Source organism: Trichoderma harzianum, assembly GCF_003025095.1.
Source record: "Trichoderma harzianum CBS 226.95 unplaced genomic scaffold M431scaffold_1, whole genome shotgun sequence".
In the NCBI taxonomy this organism is placed as follows: Eukaryota; Fungi; Ascomycota; class Sordariomycetes; order Hypocreales; family Hypocreaceae; genus Trichoderma; species Trichoderma harzianum.
The window spans coordinates 133,620-154,705 of record NW_020209249.1 but is presented as its reverse complement, the minus strand read 5'-3'; the positions used below and the strand labels follow the sequence as shown (position 1 = coordinate 154,705).

At 46.3% G+C, this 21,086-nt stretch overlaps 9 protein-coding genes across 9 annotated transcripts; 6 read left to right on the top strand and 3 right to left on the bottom strand.

Annotated features, from left to right (window-relative positions):
* Nucleotides 1-1,302: 1,302 nt before the first annotated feature.
* M431DRAFT_536419 (hypothetical protein) lies at nt 1,303-2,468 on the top strand (the record flags this gene model as incomplete). The annotated part of the gene is made up of 4 exons (XM_024920994.1): nt 1,303-1,485; nt 1,617-1,727; nt 1,948-2,000; nt 2,158-2,468. 4 exons carry the CDS (start codon nt 1,303-1,305, stop codon nt 2,267-2,269), a joined length of 459 nt encoding a protein of 152 aa, XP_024779607.1. The 3' UTR covers nt 2,270-2,468.
* Nucleotides 2,469-2,606: 138 nt separating this feature from the next.
* Nucleotides 2,607-3,873, top strand: M431DRAFT_103019 (hypothetical protein; the record flags this gene model as incomplete). The annotated part of the gene is made up of 2 exons (XM_024911497.1): nt 2,607-3,059; nt 3,126-3,873. 2 exons carry the CDS (start codon nt 2,610-2,612, stop codon nt 3,780-3,782), a joined length of 1,107 nt encoding a protein of 368 aa, XP_024779606.1. The 3' UTR covers nt 3,783-3,873.
* Nucleotides 3,870-6,027, bottom strand: M431DRAFT_130227 (GMC oxidoreductase). The gene is made up of 4 exons (XM_024912440.1): nt 5,872-6,027; nt 5,763-5,809; nt 4,882-5,650; nt 3,870-4,801 (listed from the first exon to the last, which is right to left on the bottom strand). The coding sequence occupies exons 1-4, from the start codon at nt 6,013-6,015 to the stop codon at nt 3,923-3,925; spliced, it is 1,839 nt and encodes a 612-aa protein (XP_024779605.1). The 5' UTR covers nt 6,016-6,027; the 3' UTR covers nt 3,870-3,922.
* A 1,880-nt stretch (nt 6,028-7,907) lies between these two features.
* M431DRAFT_502129 (hypothetical protein) lies at nt 7,908-9,290 on the top strand. The gene has a single exon (XM_024918102.1). It carries the CDS (start codon nt 7,919-7,921, stop codon nt 9,212-9,214), a length of 1,296 nt encoding a protein of 431 aa, XP_024779604.1. The 5' UTR covers nt 7,908-7,918; the 3' UTR covers nt 9,215-9,290.
* Nucleotides 9,291-9,747: 457 nt separating this feature from the next.
* Nucleotides 9,748-10,242, top strand: M431DRAFT_49 (hypothetical protein; the record flags this gene model as incomplete). The annotated part of the gene is made up of 1 exon (XM_024916748.1): nt 9,748-10,242. The coding sequence occupies one exon, from the start codon at nt 9,748-9,750 to the stop codon at nt 10,240-10,242; it is 495 nt and encodes a 164-aa protein (XP_024779603.1).
* A 209-nt stretch (nt 10,243-10,451) lies between these two features.
* M431DRAFT_72240 (hypothetical protein) lies at nt 10,452-11,629 on the bottom strand (the record flags this gene model as incomplete). Its single annotated transcript, XM_024922002.1, has 5 exons — nt 10,452-10,639; nt 10,696-10,788; nt 10,845-11,022; nt 11,084-11,368; nt 11,456-11,629. 5 exons carry the CDS (start codon nt 11,627-11,629, stop codon nt 10,452-10,454), a joined length of 918 nt encoding a protein of 305 aa, XP_024779602.1.
* A 1,196-nt stretch (nt 11,630-12,825) lies between these two features.
* On the bottom strand, nt 12,826-14,235 carry M431DRAFT_476472 (hypothetical protein; the record flags this gene model as incomplete). Its single annotated transcript, XM_024915470.1, has 1 exon — nt 12,826-14,235. One exon carries the CDS (start codon nt 14,233-14,235, stop codon nt 12,826-12,828), a length of 1,410 nt encoding a protein of 469 aa, XP_024779601.1.
* Nucleotides 14,236-16,405: 2,170 nt separating this feature from the next.
* On the top strand, nt 16,406-18,278 carry M431DRAFT_170190 (hypothetical protein). Its single transcript, XM_024913022.1, has one exon. It carries the CDS (start codon nt 16,423-16,425, stop codon nt 18,121-18,123), a length of 1,701 nt encoding a protein of 566 aa, XP_024779600.1. The 5' UTR covers nt 16,406-16,422; the 3' UTR covers nt 18,124-18,278.
* Nucleotides 18,279-18,559: 281 nt separating this feature from the next.
* M431DRAFT_514484 (hypothetical protein) lies at nt 18,560-20,380 on the top strand. Its single transcript, XM_024920242.1, has 5 exons — nt 18,560-18,647; nt 18,708-19,520; nt 19,568-19,882; nt 19,951-20,117; nt 20,195-20,380. Exons 1-5 carry the CDS (start codon nt 18,600-18,602, stop codon nt 20,349-20,351), a joined length of 1,500 nt encoding a protein of 499 aa, XP_024779599.1. The 5' UTR covers nt 18,560-18,599; the 3' UTR covers nt 20,352-20,380.
* The last annotated feature ends 706 nt before the right edge of the window (nt 20,381-21,086 follow it).

The following is a 21,086-nucleotide window of genomic DNA, read 5'->3' as shown; positions in this document are numbered from 1 at the left end:
AACGAGTTTCTTGGTCGGGCGGTTAGTCATTGCTAATGGTAGCAGTCCAAATTTCCTAGACATTTAGCAGCTTTGATAGACGTGAGTTTGAGATTTAGCAATACTATTCCACAGCAACAAGTATATTACGATTATACTGAACATGAATGCAATGGGATATATGTAGTCACCCAAATTTAATTGAGAAGTCTATGTAATTTTTTTTTCCTGATTGACATCGTAGATGCTTTAATATTAATACTAGGTAGTCCTGACTATTCTGAAACGGATTACCCTATATTCATTTGAAGAAGAAGAAACCAACCCCCTGCCAAAATAATCTGTAGGATAAAGTCAAGGTGAACAATGAGAACAATCTTTATTGGACTTGTGCACATAGATAGATAAATAACACGCAAAATCCAAAATGTCCCAACCATTGGCCATCTCTTGACACTCATAGAAACCGCTGCCGTTATAGCATTGATAACAAATTACCATTCCCTTTTCAATCTCAAAGCTGTAAACAGGATGATTCAGGCTCTAGGCCTTGGCAAACTAGTTGTACACAGCTAATAGTGAACCGCATTATCGGAAAAAGGGGTTACACTGTGCTACGATCTTGCATAGGCTTGGCAGTTGTTAATGCCCACTCAGTTCCGAAGAAGAGGACAGCCAATGATAAGGTGGTTGTTTTACTTAAATAGTCAATAGAGTATTGCACTAATTCACTTGTGTCTGACCCTCAAGTGGAGGGAGCTGCCTCTTGTTGGTAATGTTGCCAGCTGTCGCTAATGCTTAGACTATGCCTTATATTCCTCCAGTTGGCATTAGATCGACAGTGTTACCACATATTTATGGCTCCGTTTGCATCTCACCCACCCCTCTAATCTGTGATTTCGGATCTCCCTCATTTGTCATTCACGTTCGCAATCAGGGTGGTGCATTGCATCACCCAATACTCGTGGTTTGAGACCCCCTTACTTATAGGTACCGTCTACTATATTGTATTGCCTATTAACAAATTCACGTGAAACCAATTTATTGCCTCTAGAAGACGAAAGCTCGCCAGTACCTAGCCAATGAGACAAGGAGCGTTGGCCTCAGTATGAGCCATCATAGCTGAAAGCTTATGCCAAGGCAAGCTTTTGAGAATTGCGCGTACAATAGTAATCGTGAAAATGATTACATATCCAAAGTCGAACTTAGCATGTTTATTTTTAAAAATGAATAAAACTATAATATAAGCTTACACTTATATTCCTTTTATGTCCTAGAAGCATACGGAGTATCCTTACAATTGTTCCACATACTCTCTACAACATGAATGCACGCGCTGTTGACATCTCGCGACGTACCCCACCATTTATGTACATATCAAAAAGTCACATGAGATATAGGTTGCTGACTCCTCTTAAAGAACTTGCAGGGTTATGGCTAGAATTTGAGATCAAAAACTTAGTCACATCTCAGCCCAGCCAGGGCTTCTGTCTTGACATTGTACTCGTACGTTGCAGCACCTAAGGTGAAACGTGCGGTGCCTACGGCGGAGTGCATAAGCAATTATTTGGTGTTCGCGGCGGCGTCGGCAAGGGGACTAGGATGTATTAACAGTGCTCAGCAGGCTTACAAACTAGCTAGGTGAGGATATAGAGTGTTCTTCATATTCTAGAGAGCGAATGCTTAAATTCTGTACTATATCTACGGTGACTGGATACTTAGATGAGGACCAGTTGATGGAGCTCTACGTACGTGCTACAGTCATTAAACAGTATCTTGGATCTAGCGTCGTCATCTTTTGCGTCATCTTCTACGCGCTTTGAGATCCTGCCCAACAAAATTCCATTGACTCCCCATGAGATATGATCGGCTTTTCTTGTTCGCCGTGAATCGACCCAGGCAGGATTCATAGACTGTGTTGTTGAACCAATAGCCTCCTAATAACACTGCGGATGACCCCGCCACCAGTTGTATCAGGTTGTTGGAAATCTAAGTCTCAATTTCCCGCACATGGCCAATAGGTGTGCAGAAAAAGAGGGAATCGAGAATTAATCAGCATACAGAAACAGACAATCCGCACATACCCGCCACACTAAACTCATTTAGAATGGCGAGCGTATTCATTTTGCAGTCGCTTTTTTTTTTTTTTTTTTTGGTTGAGAACAAACTGCTTGGTAGCCTAGAAAATATAGCGCCTAATTTCAGTCCGCTGCCCTCGGATGATTTTAGCAGCTCTGGCTTTGGCTCTGCTCGCGTCCCGCAACGTCAAAGTGTCAAGAAGGTCAACTGAGCTGTTTCTTTTTTTGCTTCGCAGAGCACTATAGTTCATCAAGAATGAGGTAGACATCTGTGGTAAAATGGGAGTTTTTTCCCCCCCGGTCTCTTCTCAAATCAATCAACTTCTTCAGCCCATAAAAAACAACAAATTACTGGAGTCGTAAGCGTCTTACGAAACATCTCTCCCTCGTTCGCTATAGCCTACTTTCGGATACATTAACAACGAAGGATCATATTTAATCGGGTACTAGATCCACACGAGCTAGTAGTCGTGATCAAGCTCCAGAGCGTTGAGCAACTTTTATAACGCAGCCAGCTTCGCGCCTCCAAGGCAAACAACGGCAAGCGCAACAATGGCATTCTCTTTTTCGACTACCGTCCAGGGACCAAGCGGCCCTTTGAGTGTTGTCTTTGGTGAAGGAACTCCCGAGCAACACCTTGCATGCTGCGAGGTCATCGTTGCTTCTTATGCGCCGTCTTTCCCGGCCTCCGCTATCGCTGAACAAGAAGAGTATCTATCGCAGCACCCGCTAACCCTCAACCAAAACACGCGATTTTGGTGCATATCCTTAAATGACGATACAAAATCCGTTCTCGCATTGTGCAAGACGATACGTCGGCGGTTCCTTGTGAAGGATAGTGAGTCGATGCGCGAAGAGAGCGGCTACTGCATCAGCACCGTTGCTACCCATCCTCAATATAGACGGCTAGGACTCGCGACTCTGCTCATCGAACAAGTTGCAAAATGGTTGGATGGACCAGGTGACGCGGCGGCAAGCATGCTGTATACCAGTGTGGGCGACGTACGTGAAAACACTATGCTGGCAGTGTCGATGTCCGCAAACCGCCCGTTACTGACTTTCTCGCAGTTTTATGTCCGTTCCGGGTGGCAGATGATACCTTCAATCATATCAAACATAACAAATATCCCTGATGACCTTCAGTCGGGAGATCGCGCAGGCCTCCCCAGTACTCGTCTCCTAGCGAACGAGGAGATCCCGGCACTGTGCGAGCGCGACGTGGCAGACTTGAAGGCAAACTTCAAGAAGACGACAGTCGGACCAGACGAGGTGCATGTCGCTGTGATTCCATCGGCCGAGATGATCTCGTGGTTGTTCGAATGGGGTGATTTTCTCAACACCAAGCTCCGTGGTGGTGAATCGCCATATGTGCATGGCGCGATGTGCGAAGCTGCCGACACTTGGATATACTGGCATTACGGCTTCAAACATCTGGCAATATCGAGGGTGCGAACCCCTCCGGATGCTGGTGAGGGTTCCCCCGAAGTATTGGCCAGTTTGCTGCTCAATGCTTTGGAAGAAGCCCGCAACTGGAAGTATCCCAAAGTTATCGTCTGGGAACCGAGTGCTGAATTGATTGCCGCAATGGACCTAATTTCGAAGACGGCTGGAGTCGAGGTAGAGACTGTGGCGAGACCAAACAGTATTACTTCGCTGAGATGGAAGAATTCAGACGAGACCAAGAAGACTACTCTTCATTTGAATGAAGTCTACGCCTCATGTTGAAAGATAAGCCGACTCAAAATTAGGTTCACCCCCCAGCATTTGATATTGAGATTCGTTCAAGTTGTGGAGAAAGTATCTTGCTTAATTACTTGCTCATCATTAATCTCTAAAGAATAATATTAAATCATTTAGTATACATCTCATAGATTATACTCTTCTTTGATGATATCCGCAGCTTTTTCTCCAATGGCATATACTACGCTCGCAATATTGCCCCGAAGTAGAACAGGCATGATGCTCGCATCAACAACCCTCAGCCCATCTACTCCATATACTTTCAGCTGCGGGTTAACAACTCCTCCCTTCTCTCGAGGCAACATGGCGCATGTACCGACAGGGTGCCACGAGGGAATAGTTCCTTCTCTTACAAGCTTCTCGGCGATACCTCGATCAATCCTTGTGGGTATCTTGAAGCTCTCTTGAATCTTTTTTCCGCTTCCATCTTCCCGATCACGGACGTAGTCCGCAAGAGGTTTTGTCTCAAACACTTTTTGCATGAAAAGGACGCCCTGCACCAATAGCTCAAAATCTACCGGGTGATCAAGGTAATTGGGGTCAATAGACGGTGAGATCTGAGGGTCGGATGAAGTGACATGTACAGAGCCTCGTGAAAACGGGTGAGTCAGTACAGCAACCGAACCAAGGTAGTTTCCAGGATCAGGGTGCGTGAATAGCCGTGAGAGAGCCTCTCCGCCTTTGTATGGATCGAAGCCAGCAGGGGCGAAGCTGAATTGCAAGTCGGCCTCGCTGTCGCTTGAGAGAAGCTTCCGCAAGAACGGAGAATGCTCATCATCGCGGTTCGTGCCAATACTCTGCATAAAATCAGGCGATTGTCCGATATGATGGGCAATGCTTTGTGTTGAGAAAAATGATGTGCCATTGATCCCCGAAGACAGAGGGCCACCACGACCAGACATCCATTCGTTCAATGCCCACTGTAAAACTTCTGGTTGCCGGAACGATTCAGCGCCCATTACGCCGTCCTGGGCCTCGATGATTAATGGTACCATAGGATGATCCTAGTTGCCGTTAGTCCGTCGTTGCCAGCTTGAAGACTGTGATTCTCAATATTCTTCCTAACTTTGGTCGACCGACTTACCTGTAAATTTTCTCCTACAGCGGCATTGTCGACTACAACATCTATACCAAGCTTCTGCAGTAGACTAGAAGATCCAACGCCAGATAATTCCAGTAGTTTAGGGCTCATATATGAGCCACCGGCAAGAATCGTTTCTTTCGTAGCGCGAACGATGTGCTCTACTTTGTCAAGAATAAAAGACACACCTGCTACCTTTGCTAACCCTCCAGCTTTTTCTGGTGGATCAAGGAGCATCTTGGTAACATATGCGCTCGTCAGTACCGTAAGATTCGGTCGCCCAGCGATCGAAGCATAGTAGGCAGACGCTGCATAACTCCTCTTCCCTGTAGAATCAGTATATTTTAGCATTGGCCAGCCTCCAAGACTGCCCGCCACCCTAGGATCCTTGTCCGAGGGAATACCAAGAGCCTGTAATGTTGGCTGCCAGGCAGCATCAGAAGCTGCCGTACCAATGGGCATGGTGAGCTGGACCGGGCCATCAGAACCGTATAGGCTACGATCATAATTCCCAGTACCATATAGCGCTGCCTGCTCTGCTGTTGGAGGGTTAAAAGTCTCTGACTTGCGATAATATTGAAGCATGGATTCCCAGTTCCAGCCTGGGTTCCCAAGCTCCTCCCAATGTTGGAACTCGCTTGCAGTCGCAGGCGAAGCCATCAGAAAATTAATGGCGGAGCTACCTCCGAGCACTTTACCACGCGGTTGCGCAATAATTCGGTTGTTCAGTGCATGTTGAGGGGTAGATTTAAAACACCAATCATACTCTGGGCTGTTTTTATGGTCAATATTGACCGGTAAATAGTTATAAGGCGAAAGATCGAGCATGTTGGAAGAAGGAACGTTGGTATTAGGAGTAAAGACAACATTGTTAAGATGCTTACTCTTCATATAATTGTGTAAACAGAGCTGGTATGTTGATTTTAGGATCCTTCCCGTGGGAATTTAGTGATTTGCAAGAGTATAAAACAGACAACGAATGTTGATGCTCACATCTAATTTGGAAGTTCCAGCTTCAAGCACCAACACATGAGTGTCGGGATTCTCTGTCAAGCGTGATGCCAATACGAGGCCAGCAGTTCCGCCGCCAATGATGACGAAGTCATACGACTTGGATTCAATATCTTGAACAGACATTTTGGGATTATATCACGGATGAGAGACTGCTCCTGGTAGAGGATGTTCTTGCCGGGCAGAACGATAAGAGTGTAAGATGAGCGGCATATTGAGTATATAAATAAAGACATTCGAAAGATACGTCTCTGTGTCTATTGGGGCTGTTAATTAAAAAGTCAATATTTCTCGCTTGGACTAGCTGGAGGCTCTTCAGGGTGATATCGGACCTAGTGTAATCATTCGTCCGAGTGGCAAATGATATTGCATGAGAACCCGGAGATATGAGACAAAAGAAACGCCATACGGTAAGACTGTTGGTGAATTTGAGGCTTGATGAGGATTAGTTTTTACCATAATGCTCACACTAATTAGCGAAAGGCAATAAGAACGCGCCTTATATATATCTAATTATTAATCTCAACCCTCAGAGGTCAAAAGGATTTAAGAAATATGAATATGGTTACACATGGAAATATAAGCACTAGAGCTGGTTAGATTAACACACTGTTTTCTCGCATCTATGAACTCTTTTCTACTTAGTCAGATAGGCGATTGGAGGTAAATTCACAGTGGCTTAACCTTCGATCGCAATTTAGAAATTCGTTACTAAACAAGAAAAAACGCCTCGGGTGGTCGAGCAGCTGTCAGGTGAATCAAACTTCAGCCAGCTTTACAGACACAATAACTTGATGTCGCACAGGACGCCTCTATGGCACGACATTGAATCAAGTTCAGACTCAGACATGTAATATAGCCTTCTGAAAGATTGTGTATAGTAATCAGAAATAATAACTAAAGGAAGACTGGGTATTATTCACTGCTGCAGTAACGTGAGCGTCTTGCTGTTAGAACTTGGGTTAATCGTAGTTCGACCAAAAAAAGAGTCTCGGGTAATCATCGAATGACTCAGATATTGGCGCATAATGAAGATAAAGGGAATTGCACGAGTAAGTGCTGCAGTGGACTAAAATAGAATCGGAACTGATGCATGATAATTCCCGACATTAAAATAGCATGTTATAGACCACAGCGCAGTAGGCAGCCCAGGGATGAATAACAGTGAGATAATAAAATACTGACTCGACACATACATGACCCTGTGTTGTATTTGACAACCTTATCGCCTAATAAGAGGCCGAATGCTCTGCAGAGGCGGAGGTTTGACGTTATTTAACTGACTTCTCGGAAGCTATGAGGTAACTTTTCGGAGGGTGCGGGGCCGCGTCTTTCTTCGACGACATACCCTGGATAGAAAGGGCGAAAGTGAAGGTAATTAATTGCCAGAGTATGGGCGGCTTTGGAAACACATGCTCTTCATGTCAGATATTTATAATTCTTGCATCGGAGATTGTTCAATGCTAGCAGCGTCTAAAGTAAACAAAAGAAATGGGAGTGTTGTCAGTCATTGATCTTATCATCCGGGTACATCTTCTCATGCGCCCTGCCTCAGGGACACTTGTGCTCAGTCTGCTTCATACAACACAACTGACTCACCTATTGCGGAGAATACACATTTACAAGTCTCTTATTGCTATTGTAGCCTAGATGAACATCTGTGTAGTGAATTGAGATCAACATCTATATACTCATGAGGCGTCGGCACACTGTTGCCAATTGGTCTGCTAGTTAACACAATTTTAGAATATTATGGACTACTACGATCGAAAGCAAATAAGAAAAATTTACACGTAAAGCAATTCGTAAATCTTAAAATTCTGGATTTAGGTAATCGATATAGAGTGCTTACCATCGCGGCGCACCCAAGGCATCTACGGGGCAAACCCACCGATCCAACCCACCGATGCCGGAACTTCGGCCGGAAGTAAGCATATACCAGGTTTCGGCCCTTGAACATGATGTATAAACAGCTTAAGTATAGAATTAGGGAAACTTGGTGTAATGACAACGGAAGCGATAGTTCAAGATGCAGCGAATAATCTCATCAGAATTCTTCAACTTTGAGTATCTCCGCGTCCTTGGTACCGCGCCCTTCCAAGGATCCGAGGTTGGCGAGTGCTTGGAAGCAGCACACAAGATCCGAAGCAATGACCCCGAAAGCTGGTTTCGAGCGTGGTCCGAGGCGGCAGCAACAAGTGAAGAGATAGCGGAGACGTCGCTTCGAACCGGAGATCGCGAAGCTGCCCGGTGGGCGTTCCTCCGCTCATCAAACTACAGGAGAGCCAGCGAATTCCTTTTACATCATAATCCAAACGACTCCAGGCTGGTCACTGCAATCTCTCAGTCAATCAGCAACTTCAGGAAAGCATGCCAGCTCTTTGACAGTCCAGTATACTTCCTCGAGATTCCCTACGAGAATGGCGCGAAGCTACCGGCGTATCTCTTCATGCCCACCGAGGCGTCTACCCTACCAGGAAAAATCCCGATTGTCATCAGCACTGGAGGATTCGACTCTATTCAAGAAGAACTTTATTACTTTACTGCATCAGGGGCAAGGACTAGAGGATATGCAACACTATCGTTTGAGGGGCCTGGTCAAGGCATTGTGGTTCGCCGAGATAAGCTTCACCTGCGACCTGACTGGGAAGCCGTTGTCGGCAAGGTCCTGGATCAGCTAGAGGTCGTTATTCGAGAACATCCAGAGCGAAATCTGGACATGACCCGCATCGCTATTGCGGGAGCATCGATGGGAGGCTATTTCGCGTTGCGCGGAGCTCTCGACCCGCGAATCTCAGCCTGCATCTCAATTGACGGATTTTATGACTTGTCTGTCCTCACAAGAGCGCGTGTTTCTGGCCCTCTAATGACCGCTATAGAGGAGCAATACATTGCAGATGGAATCTTCAATGCGCTTCTCAGCATAGTCCTGGCACTTGACTTTCAGAAGAAGTGGGAAATGGGACACGCCATTTTGGCGACTGGTATCACATCGCCTGCAGCAGCCATGCGCACATGGCAAAACTACAGCATGGCACTGCCAGACGGCAAGACACGGTTGAGTGAGCTCAAGTGTCCTGTGTTAGTCACGGGCACTCGTGATACCATGTATGTCCCATGGGAAGCAGGACCGCAACGCATCTACGATGAGTTGATACGAGCTCATGGCTCTGAGAAGAAGCACGAGCTTTGGATTCCAACTGGACCTGGCCAAGGTTCGCTGCAGGCAAAAGTGGCGGCGTTGGCGGCTTTACATACGAAGTCGTTTGGCTGGCTTGACGATGTATTTGGCATTAAAAGAGAGGCTATTACGGTGCACGAGTAATTGTACATACTCGGATTTAGACCTGACCTAATGTGTCGCGGAATTGGCTATACAAGGTTTCTAAGGACTATTCACGTAACTCATTACTACCACTGTTATACTTTCTATCCTAAAATTATATAGAATTACCTTCAGTAAAGATTCTCTATAGATGATAATTAGTGAAAATGAGACTCTTTGTACGTATTGACGGGGTAGAATAAAAGCGACACTGCCTGCGACCCTTGCTGCTTATGTGGATCTCGGCGGGTTTCTAGCATCTGCCACGCGGTGGTGAGATTTACACCCAGATTTGTTTGAGGCATCGAACGATCGGTGGAAATAAGCAAAACGCACAATTATACTTAAGTTAGATGGTCAATATGGACACTATTTTCTGAATGGTTGAATGCAGAATCTGGGAGGAAGAGTCACTTGGGCATCAGGAACACATCACGACGACATATCAATTAAGCAGAGCGCTCTGGCTCTAATCGCAATCGCCTAACCAGGATAACACTGAAAAAAACAGTAGGCAACGTCAAGCCATTACAATGGCCTCACTGCAAACATCTATGCTACTGCGCATCGCGCCCCTCGTTTCTTCATCTTTCTGTATCTGGTTCGCCTGGGATCAGTATTACTTCCTTCATCTATTTACAACGCCGACTGTGAGGCCAAAAGCCGGATTAGTTCTCCCGTCATACATGAAAACGTTTTATCCTGGCGCCTCTGCCCGCGTTTTCTTCACCTACATCACCACTCTGTCAACGTCCTTTGCAACGATTTATTCACAGCGACAGATCCTGGAGGCCAATGAGTCTTTGTGGTGGTATAAAGTTGGATTGGGGCTGGCTGCAGGCCATGCCTTGTTTGCACCAATTATTATACCTACGATCATGAAGATCTTGAAGATGGAGGATAATATCGCTGCTCAAAAGGATATCATGCCGCTTTTAGCGAGATGGTTACAGATTCACACTGTTCGGTCGCTGACGGTTGATCTATGGGCTTGGGTGTGTTTCATTGTGGCGGTTTCGCGGCAATGATTGCTATTGACGCTCATATTCTCATACTGTTCAGTCTGAGAGACTAGGGGGGCAAAGCTGAATAGAAGAGATCTTTTCCCTCAAACGATCAATTTTATATACTTAGCAAAGATAATTTTTGTTTATGCGACTTCTATTTATATTGTCCTCGATTGACTATGATGAACTGTTCTATCGAAAGACTATAGGACTCATAATACTCCTCATTACTACTGAGCAAAGTGACCTCCGGGCCCAAACTTTGCTCTCATATACGTGGTAAGTAGGTTTTGCTTCACTATTTCTTCCTTCTTAGCCTCCAAATCATCTATTGTCCAATTGGCAGAGATGAACCTTCCCCGCAGGAACTCGGCACCTGGCGTCGTGAGGTATAATGAAACGCCAGATGATAGACCAGCTAAAAGTTCAATAAGTAAAGGTTCGAGTTGAACAATACAATGGGTTAATACTCACCTGTATCTACATTTGCCCCTGCAAGCATTCCAAATACGACACCGTTAGGGACAATGCCGGGGTGAAGATTGAAGGCCCGGACATTTGGATGCTCTACAAGTAGCCATTAGTACTTACACAGTGTAAACCTTGAAGGGGATTTTACCTACCTGCATGCAAATATTCTATGAGTTTACATCCTGCTGATTTAGTAATGCCGTAGTTTGACCTTGTTGGAATTGTTTCAATAGCCATGCTGCTTGTGACATTAATGAAGGTGATAGCCCCCTCCGGCTTCACATTTGCAGCATGCCGTGTCAACAAATAGAGTCCCTTGACATTAGTTTCCTGTGCGGATAAGTTAATATCTCCTCATTAGACATCCAATGAGCATGTAGATGGAACTTACAAAATCGTCCCACCACCCCGCAATATCCGTCTCTCCAATCTTCTTCATCTGCGAACGAGAGGCTGCACAGGCAATGACCACATCAACTGTACCGAACTTGGATATGGTCGTGTCCCAGAGATTGGCAACATCGCTCTCAGAGGTCAAGTTACACTGAATAGGCGCAATTTCGGTATTGGGATAAGAGCTTTCAATCTCCTTTTTTAGTTCTTCCAGTTTTTCGAGACGTCGAGCACTAATAATGATAGCTTTTGCTCCTGCTTGAGCAAAAAATCGTGCATGTTCCTATACCCACATGAATATTGAACATTTCAAAATATTGAAAGGTCTTTCGCTTAAATCCATCCGTATTACAGCATGGGGAAGGCTTACAGATGCAATCGGGCCACTGGCGCCTGTGATCAAAATGATGCGTCCCTCTTGTGTTAGGCTAGGATTCTTAGGGTCAATTGTCGGATACACATCATGGTGAAACGTGGGCGTGAATAGCTGATGGTAGACAAATCTATCCGGATTTGCGGCTGCTTGGCTTGCTGCATCTGCCATGTTGTCGGTGATACCTCAATGATGGGATTTAGTTTCTGCAGCTATTCAACAAAGTTCCAAACCTGTGAAAATGGAATTTACTAAGGGTATGCTAAAGCATGAGAAATGACAAACAAGTCAGATGATAAATGATATGACGTCTGTATCTTCCACTCAGCTTGGAATAGCAGTCAATCTCTCCTCTAATTACTACGCAGTTTTTGGTCGCCAAAATACCACCGGGCTGACGGTAAATTTTGTGGTGTCGGAGGATATCTGATAATATCCACCGACCACATGCAAATGAGTGGGGTGGCTTATATGCAGCTTGTCCACCATACTGATAGAATTATATGTAGATCATTATATAATCTCGGTAAAACTGGTTGTTGATTAGCTCTTTCAAGTGTTAGGGAAATGGATGTTTGAGAGTTCAGCGGGTGCGATATACTTGTGTCAGTGTGGCCGTTTTACCTATCATAAAGTGTGTTGGTAGTTACTGAGCAGCGTTCGACTTATTACGCCCGTAATGAATCATGCATTTAGATTAGAATATTTGGTTTGCATTAGTATTACGAAATAGAAAGCAGTCTATTCGCCTAGATACGATGTATCCTTCCACTATGATCCTTTCATAATACTCGTGATGGGTGTAATATGGTTTTGATCAAATCATACAACCCAGTTTGAAAGTTACAAATGCTTTATACAATAATTCACGATGGTATGAAATATGATCTATTTCAGCTACGAATAATAAACCTGAAAAATATCAAGAGCTCTGGAACGGTCATGCTATGTATCTTGATATAATGATTGACAAATCTATTTGTGCCTCACTCGAGCGAAATCTATGCATAGTTTTCATGGGCAAAAAATCAATACAGTCATTCATCCAGCTTTATCCGCCTCTTAGCCTTATTCAAGCTTAGTCTGGTACCTCACCGGGCGGTTAGGGGTAAAGCAATGCGTGATTCATGTGCGTGATTCATCAGCTGGCTCCTCCCAAGTCGCTTGTGTAGCATCTTCGGTGATTTCTTCTGCCGAAGAAAATATCTCATGCCTGGGTATGGTGTGGAGCTTTGTTTTGCCAACAGCTTATTACCGAACTTGTCGGAATATGTAACACGTCTTGTAATCCGACCCGAAATCCAAGGATATAAGGTCGACATGTTCCCTCCTCATCCTACCTTGCCAATGAAGTTGACTCTCCTTCATCAAATTGAATCAAAGCTCATAATTTGCTGCTTCACCACTTTCATCTGATTTTGCAGTTGTTCTTGACGGTATATCATCATATCTATCGCTGAAGTAATTGCCTTATGAGACCCGCTAGACGAACTGTCGATGCTAGAGCTACTACCGCGCTTGTCACCACCATTGGCTGCGGTTTTCTGCTTGCTCTGGGATGGTTGTTCTTCAGTAGCTGAGACAGACTGAGGAGAGTGAAATTGCTCTGGAGACAGAGGTGAAAGAGCCCCTGTCGCAATCGTTTGTGCCGCAGAGCCCGACTGCCTCTTTATGGTTTCCCCGTCTTTGGCTAGAAGCCCGACAGCTCGATCCAGTCGGTCGAGCTGGTGACTGACCAGGTTCACGATGATGAGAGCCTGCGTCGTTGGCATTTCTATGAAGGGAGAGGTTCCGATTGGTAACCCCCGGGGTTTCTGCTGACGCAGATGCCGTGAAATGTAAAACAAAATACCACCCAAGGTAATGAGAAGGCGCTGATGACAGGCCAGGATCATTAGTACGACACCCGTATCTGGGGCCCTGTTGACTGTTGGGGATGCTTGTGGTAACGCCCATTGATTATGTGGTGGGCCTTGAAGCCAATTAAACTCATCCCAATCTGGCTGATGACTGAAACCAGCAGGGTCGGCATTCGAAAAATGGTCATCTTTATTGCTATTAGAGCCGCTGCTGGTGTTTCGATGAATAATGCTAACTAGGGCCTCAGTGGAAGCGAAGATTTCGTTCAGAGATGGTGAAGATACAGCGAGTGATGTTGGATAAGACGAAGACAGCGCCCTTGTTGCGTGACAGACCTGAAGGCAAAGGTTTCCCAGTTCCTCCGTATCTCTCTCGATCATATCCACGATGGGATTCGTAGCGTTTCGTTCACAGACAGGTTTGTTGTACTTCTGTGACGACAGGGAATCGGTTGTTGACATTGTCGGAATTGACATTAAAAATTCTGCGTCGTAGGAGCCGTCGCCCAATTCGTCAACAGTCGTAAAAGGTGAAAATAACGTTGAACTTAAGTCTAGCGAGCCCACTATTGGTGCCGAATCGGGCAACGAGGTCACGGAAGACGGGCATGTCGGAGGAGGAGATTGCGGCAGGTCCACCGAACCTAGTGATAGTGACTGTCTCGGTCTCTTTCGTGAATACATAGCAGATGATGTTGTCTCGCGGGTATGGCTTCCGAGAGGCGGCCGGCCGGGCTTTTGCTGAGGGCTGAAGATGCATATGGAGCCAGATCTCTTGCACCGCACACATGGCTCAGAATCGGGAACGGGATGGTTGGACTCTTGCGGTCTCATGCAACGGACTTTTTGGTCGTGACATCTATCACACGACCGGCGGAATGGCATGTGAGCCTCTCCGGGAGTTGTTGCGAGTGACATTGTTGGTTGTCACGGTAGGAATAAGGTTATGTCCGCGGCAGTATGAGTTGGAGTGTTGAAAAGATTGTTCGTTACAATTGCTTGTTATCGAATTGGAAGACCTGCACCGTAAACAACACGTCACTCTAATGGAGTACGCCACTGTTGAAAGAGCGGATTGGTCAATCCCAGTGTAGGAACGAGTTTCCAAAGAGCCTTGTCTATTGATACAATGGAAAATGACGCATTGGCTTATAAATAATATGATGTAGGTATCTTTCCGTGAGCCCAAGAGCATTATACAGAGTCCTCTGGTAACTACCCAGCACTAGTAGGGATGAGGTAGCTACAGCATCCCCCGTTCCCTGTCAAAGCAACGTTAACAGAGCCACTTTCGTGCATAAAATCTCGGTATTCATCAGGTTATTTATTATATCTATCTATATTTATATTTGTAGATGCAGTTTAGACCAGGTATTTTATTTGGAATGTAAAATCTTGTGCTTTTTAGGGTAAGTTTGGCTTTATTAAGATCCTTGCAAGTGGCCCCTCTCGGCATGTATCTGCCTGCTTGGTAGCACTCGGTAATCCGCAACTGTTTGCACCGTTGGCACCCAAAGCACCTTGGACCCATTGATATTTAGTACAGCAGCCCCGTGTTTAAATCGGTAGTTTGTATGGTAGTCATATCCCAAGAAGAACACATCGCTGCCACTAAGCTAAATAAAGAGTAGTACGTTGTGCTCGTAATTGCAAGCTGCAGTGCTTATTCTGAGCTGTGCTGGATAAGCTGTAGATCCATTCCCTGTTGCAGATTGTAATGTGCTGAGGTACGGAGAAGGTTCTTAAGGCCGTCCCAAGTCTCCGACCCTTGTCAGCTTCCAATGCAACGGTATATACCCAGTAGGTACGAGTACCTGAAATACGCCCAGAGTAGACTCCGGATACTGTTGCCGCTACAGTATGGATGTGAGTCTGAATTCTTTACTTCTTGTCAATGATACGTAAGGGGAAGAATTACGTCGATTAGTAAAAACAGTGATACGGAGTTTAAATAAAGCAGCACTAAGACCGTTCTCCTTCATCCCTGACCGGAACCCTAATTCTCCGATTCTTCTGGGGAAACCAGTGAATGCTGAGACAAACAATATTGCTGACGTGTATTGTGCGCGCGCATCATAAGACTCGCCCCTGGCTAACGCCTAAAGGCGCTGAGAGGCCGTCTTTCGCGTTGATATGCCGCTCCAAGCTCGTTGACGCCCTATATTAACGAGCATTAATGGCGTGAGCGCTAACTATGATTGGCATCTCCATTATCCGTGAAACGACGAGCTGTGCTGGTATCGTGTTCCCGAAGCGGATAATATGCATCGGCATTCTAAGCTTAGGGCTGACGGGGTCGGACGTCGCCTCTAAGGTACGAGTACAGGACACAAGGTACGGAGAATTGCATATTTCCTTAATTCATTGCTGGTCCACATGGGCTCCCATGGACTCAATGGACAAGGAGTATAAAGAGCGATTTGAACCTGACAAATACGATGCTGCTGTTTACGCACATGTAAGTGATTCACCATTGGAAGTTTCCACATTGTCCAATATTTAACCTTTATTGTCCCATGTCCATGACCCCCTACGTACGCGTGTCGATATCGTAAGATGTACAAGTATGCAGATAGATGGCTGACGATCGTGCACGGCCTCCGCGGGGGCTTACCAGCATTCATGCGATGCTCACTGCCTTTGCCTGGAGAAACTGACCCCCAGTTCACCGGCATGTTCCCGGCCGGTGTACGGGTACAGGCCGGTTCGTATTAAAATGGGGCGAAAATCCGCTGCTAGTTGAAGCCTGCAGCTATCTCACGTTATCTGACATGCGTTATTAGCCTACTCGTTCTACTGCCTATGACAAAGTGGGAGTAAATTTTGCCGATCGCCGTTCAGCCAAGTACAGATTTCATATGCTCGTTGTCTTCTTGAGAATCTCGGATGGTTCTCTGACAGACCGGTGATCTCGGGACGTTTCGTCGGCATCGGGGTAGGAGTAGCATTCATTGATTATGATTCAACCCCGCCGAGGATGTTACTCGCATCTGCGATTAGCTGTAGATAACAACAACATGTAGATGTGTGATCTATAAGAGAAGATTGATTCGAGAGGAACAGCAGCATTGCTCAACCAATAACCACCCGCTGCTGACCAGTAAGATGTACGCCGCAGCTGTTGGTGTCGTCGCCGCCATTGGGGCCTATTTGGCAGGAGGTCCTTCATCGGGGCCCCCCAAAGTCAGCATCGCCAATGGCACGGTTATCGGATCAAGCTTGGACGGCGTTGATTCATTTCTCGGAATCCCCTACGCTCAGCCTCCCATAGGAGATTTGCGGCTCAAACGAGCCCAGCCACTGCAGGAAAAATTCGGAACTATCCAGGCAACCTCGATTCCTCGAGCATGTCCGCCTCTCAAGGTTCGAGGGGACCCCAACATGCTCTCGCAGCTCCCACCTGAGCTGGCGGCCATGATTGGGACATACTTCAACGAACCTACGTTTGTCGGTGAAGACTGCTTGACGCTAAATGTTCAACGACCTTCCTATATCGCCAAAAATGCAAAGTTGCCCGTCCTCGTGTGGATTTACGGAGGCGGTTTCGAGCAGGGCTCGACTCAGCAGTATGATTTTGCCCGATTTGTCAATTCGTCTGTCACAATGGACCACCCTGTCATTGTTGTGCAGATGAACTGGCGCGTGTCTGCGCTTGGTTTCCTCGGTGGCAAGGAGCTCAAGAAAGAGGGCAACACCAATCTTGGCCTGCGTGATCAGCGATTCGCTCTTCAATGGATTGCCGAGAATATTGAGGCCTTTGGAGGAGACCCAAACAGGGTCACCCTTTGGGGCGAGTCTGGAGGCAGCATGTCAGTGTTCAATCACATGCTTATCAACGGCGGTGACCACACGTACAATGGGAAACCCCTTTTCCGCGGAGCTATGCTCAACTCTGGCGCTGCTGGACCAGCTGTCCAGGTTGATTCCCCAGTGGCACAAAAGACTTTTGATACAATTGTTAAAGCAGCGGGATGCTCTTCAGCAGAGGATGCCCTCGCTTGCTTGAGAGCTCTGCCCTACGAGGCTTTCATGGACGCCTCCAATGTTATCCCCAACATGTTCAACCAGGATGGCATCGCCGTTGCTTTTACCCCGCGACCAGACCCCTCAGATAGCTTCTTCCCTCTCTCACCCGATGTGGTCATCAAGGCGAATCCACCAAAAGTGGCTCCCGTATCACTCCTGGCGGGAACCATGGAAGACGAGGGCACCTTATTTGCATTGGCTTTGTATAGACAGCAGACCAAGGATGCCCTTGTTGATATCATCCACGGTATTGCACCGGACTGCCCTCGATCTGTCTTCGAAAAGCTCTTTTCGTTTTACCCAGACGATCCCAAGCATGGATCACCATTTGGCACTGGGGAAGCTAACGAGATTTACCCGGGATACAAGCGTAATGCTGCTATTACGGGAGATATTTGCTTGACGTTCCAGCATCGCGTCGTTCTGGAGGCTCTTTCTGACAAGATCCCATCCTGGAGCTATCTTTCCGCGTATGGAAGACAGACGCCCATTATTGGAACTTTCCACGGCGCTGATGTTGCGCTGATGGCTACTGGATTCCCAGAGCCTTTGTACTTGGCAATGGCGCAGTATCTCCTCAGCTTTGTCTATCACCTTGATCCCAACGTCATAAGCAAGATGGACGGTGGCGCGAGGCCTCTGCCTGAATGGCCGAGATATGATGTCAAGACCAAGGACATGATGCAATTTACTGACAAGGGACTTGTCATCGGGAAGGATGATTTCCGCCAAGATGCATTCAACTACTTCAACTCCAAACTACATCAGTTGAGGTGGTAATGGCCCCTGAACTTTTTGTGAAGTCCTCGTCCAAGTCTTAGATAAGGGAATTTCTACAAGGGTAAAGGTCTATATTTTGAATGTAACAATCTAGAGTAGCTATCACGAAGTAAAATGAAACTAAAATTTACCAAAGAAAAGAAACCACATTTTCCACTTCCCCAATGATATAAAAGAAGTCTCCCCCATTCTTCATCAAACGAAAAGACGGCTCTCTGTGCTCCATATAGCGTCTGGAGTGATATGGCTTTGGTCATCGTAGGGATCCACCTCGGCGGGTTTGTTCTGTCGGTGGATTTACGTACAAAAACGGCGAGACAAAAATATTGGTCAGATTTACTTCCTGATGACACCGTCTATGAGTCTCTCTCCATTGGACTTTGCGTCTACTTTTAAGTAGCCTTTGCGATGGATATGTAGAATGATGTTGCGCAGGGCTACTGTGATGGCTGAGCCCAGGTAGTGTCTTTTTTACAATGGATTGGTTCAGCTTTGGCTATGTAGCCAAAGTGGCCTTTGGATCGGTAGAGTCTCACCATGTTAAACGCTTATACGATTTATGCTAACCAAAACGGACATATTAGCTGGTCTTTTTTGAGACTGTGCAGATTATATACAACATTTATTTTCACCCTCTAAGACATATCCCCGGCCCATGGCTGTTTCGCGCGAAGCGATTATTCTATGTTATACGATTTAATCAGGGTAGGTTGTCGTATGACGTACACAAATGGCATGCTCTCTATGGACCGATTGTGCGTATCGCACCAGATGAGCTTGCCTTTGAGGATCCAGATGCTTTCAAGGACATCTACGGGCGCCGTCCTGATGATGAAATGGCCAAACCGGACCGTTCATATCATCTTATAGGCGAGGCACGCAGTATAATGAATGAGACTAAAGAAAAACACGCTCGTCTCCGGAAACAGCTGGCTCTTGGCTTCAGCGAACGCAGCATGCGGGATCAGGAACCCATTATTGGCAACTACGTTGACCTTCTCATCAAGAGGCTTCACGAACACTGTATTGACGGGGATAAGCTTGACCCCATCACGGGCGAGAAAGCTAAGAAGGAGTTGAACATGACGGCCTGGTATGCTTGGACAACCTTTGACATTATCGGAGACTTAGCATTTGGTGAGCCTTTTGGGTGCCTGGAACGTGCCAAGTATGATCCTTGGGTAGCCGCCATTGGTAAAGCTGTACGCTTTAGTCCTGTGATTCTGGGTGCGAAGCTCTTGGGCTATGAGTGGGCTTTGCGTCCTCTGCTGAGCATGTTGAATAAGTACCGCCGCGAGCACAACAGGCTTTGTATGGAGAAGCTGCAACGGCGAATGGCCATGTCGGCTGAACGACCGGATCTAATTGAAGGGCTGCTGCAAAAGGCCAAGGATTGGGTACGTGTTCTATGTCCGTCCTCAAACGTGATTCTGACATTTTACAGGATATGGACGTTCGGCAAGTCATGCAAAATAGCAGCAACCTGATTATTGCGGGCTCCGAAACCACCGCCACAGGCCTGGCTGGTATTACATATTTACTGCTGAAGAATCCAGATGCGCTACAAAAGGTTGTTCAAGAAGTCCGATCATCTTTCTCCTCCGAGGATGAAATCACGCTTTTATCAGTCAATAATCTTCCATTCATGTTTGCTTGCATAAATGAAGCTTTGAGATTATATCCGCCTGTCGCTCTTGGCTTGCCTCGAATCGTGCCAAGAGAAGGTGCAGTTATTGCCGGACAGTTTGTCCCACAAGGAGTGAGTTACAAATCATGCTGAAGATGAAAGGAAGAGCATGTCTTGCGTTAACACTTTATAATAATTAGATGACAGTTAGCACTTGGCATTGGGCAATCTACCACAGCGAAAGACTATGGGCTAAACCATTTGAATTCCACCCGGAGCGCTTCATGCACGATCCCAGCTTTGCCAACGATAGACTGGAGGCTCTGCAACCGTTCTCAGTAGGGCCAAGAAATTGCCTTGGACGCAAGTAAGTCACGCTGAAATGCGATGAGAGAGTTCATTTTAGAATCTAGTCTGAATCATATTTGGGCTAACAATCTTCAGTCTTGCGTATGCCGAGATGCGACTGATCCTCGCACGCATCCTGTTCAACTTTGACTTGAAGCTTGTGAATGAGGAGGAGGATTGGATGGATCAATGCACTTTTATTCTATGGGAAAAAGGACCTCTAAATGTATTCTTGACGCCAGTCACGAAATAAATCTACAAAGAATAGATGCGGGATACATTTGACATCTTCAGTCAGTTTGAAGCAGTATATAAATCCCCTAGGCTTGCGAATATTATTCGACTTGCGGATGTTCCAAAGGCTGCAGACCGGATATCCCTTCTGCCTTGACCGAGCTCGCGTACTGCTCGTCTATTTGTACGCGTTGTTGTATCTTTTCTAGCAGCCTCAGGCACCTTCAGGGTTTTTCTTGCAACCTCAGGTAGCCGCCGACATCCAAGTCTTCCAAAGGTCAGTCAATCAACGCGTGCGACCCAGCAATATCGCTAGGTGCACTAACAAACCAGCGCTGCAGGAGATCTTGCAGCATACGATACGCTGGAGTTTGGCAGACTTGGTGGATTGATGGCTTGGGTGGGTGATTGGGTACAAGGTAGTTCGCCGTAGTCGTAGCACAATTCAAAAGTACACATCGTTATCGTCCACTTCCTTATCTACAAACGAGCCAACCAGAAACTGTCGCTTAGTCTCGCTTCAGGCTGCAACCTTGGCAGATTCTGCAAGCTTAGGGAAAAAACGAAACGACGGGCTTGGGACCATTTGCAAGCCCAGATGCTCAGGATGCAGAGCACCATCGATTCCCGGTAAGATGACTGAGACTTCTTGGATGCATTCTGGTATGTATTTTTGTCAATGTAGCACAGGTAGGCGATATAATGTAGAACCAATTGAACTCGACACGCTCTATAACAGTCTAGAAAAGAATAA

Excerpts from the sequence above, each read along its gene's own strand:
- M431DRAFT_130227 (XM_024912440.1), bottom strand. The coding sequence starts at position 6,015 with ATGTCTGTTCAAGATATTGAATCCAAGTCGTATGACTTCGTCATCATT. Across the intron at positions 5,810-5,871 it reads CTGGAACTTCCAAATTAGAT|GATCCTAAAATCAACATACC; the intron begins GTGAGCATCAAC and ends TCCCACGGGAAG. Across the intron at positions 4,802-4,881 it reads CTGTAGGAGAAAATTTACAG|GATCATCCTATGGTACCATT; the intron begins GTAAGTCGGTCG and ends AACGGCAACTAG.
- M431DRAFT_502129 (XM_024918102.1), top strand. The coding sequence starts at position 7,919 with ATGCAGCGAATAATCTCATCAGAATTCTTCAACTTTGAGTATCTCCGC.
- M431DRAFT_170190 (XM_024913022.1), top strand. The coding sequence starts at position 16,423 with ATGTACGCCGCAGCTGTTGGTGTCGTCGCCGCCATTGGGGCCTATTTG.
- M431DRAFT_514484 (XM_024920242.1), top strand. The coding sequence starts at position 18,600 with ATGGATTGGTTCAGCTTTGGCTATGTAGCCAAAGTGGCCTTTGGATCG. Across the intron at positions 19,883-19,950 it reads GACAGTTTGTCCCACAAGGA|ATGACAGTTAGCACTTGGCA; the intron begins GTGAGTTACAAA and ends TATAATAATTAG. Across the intron at positions 20,118-20,194 it reads AGAAATTGCCTTGGACGCAA|TCTTGCGTATGCCGAGATGC; the intron begins GTAAGTCACGCT and ends AACAATCTTCAG.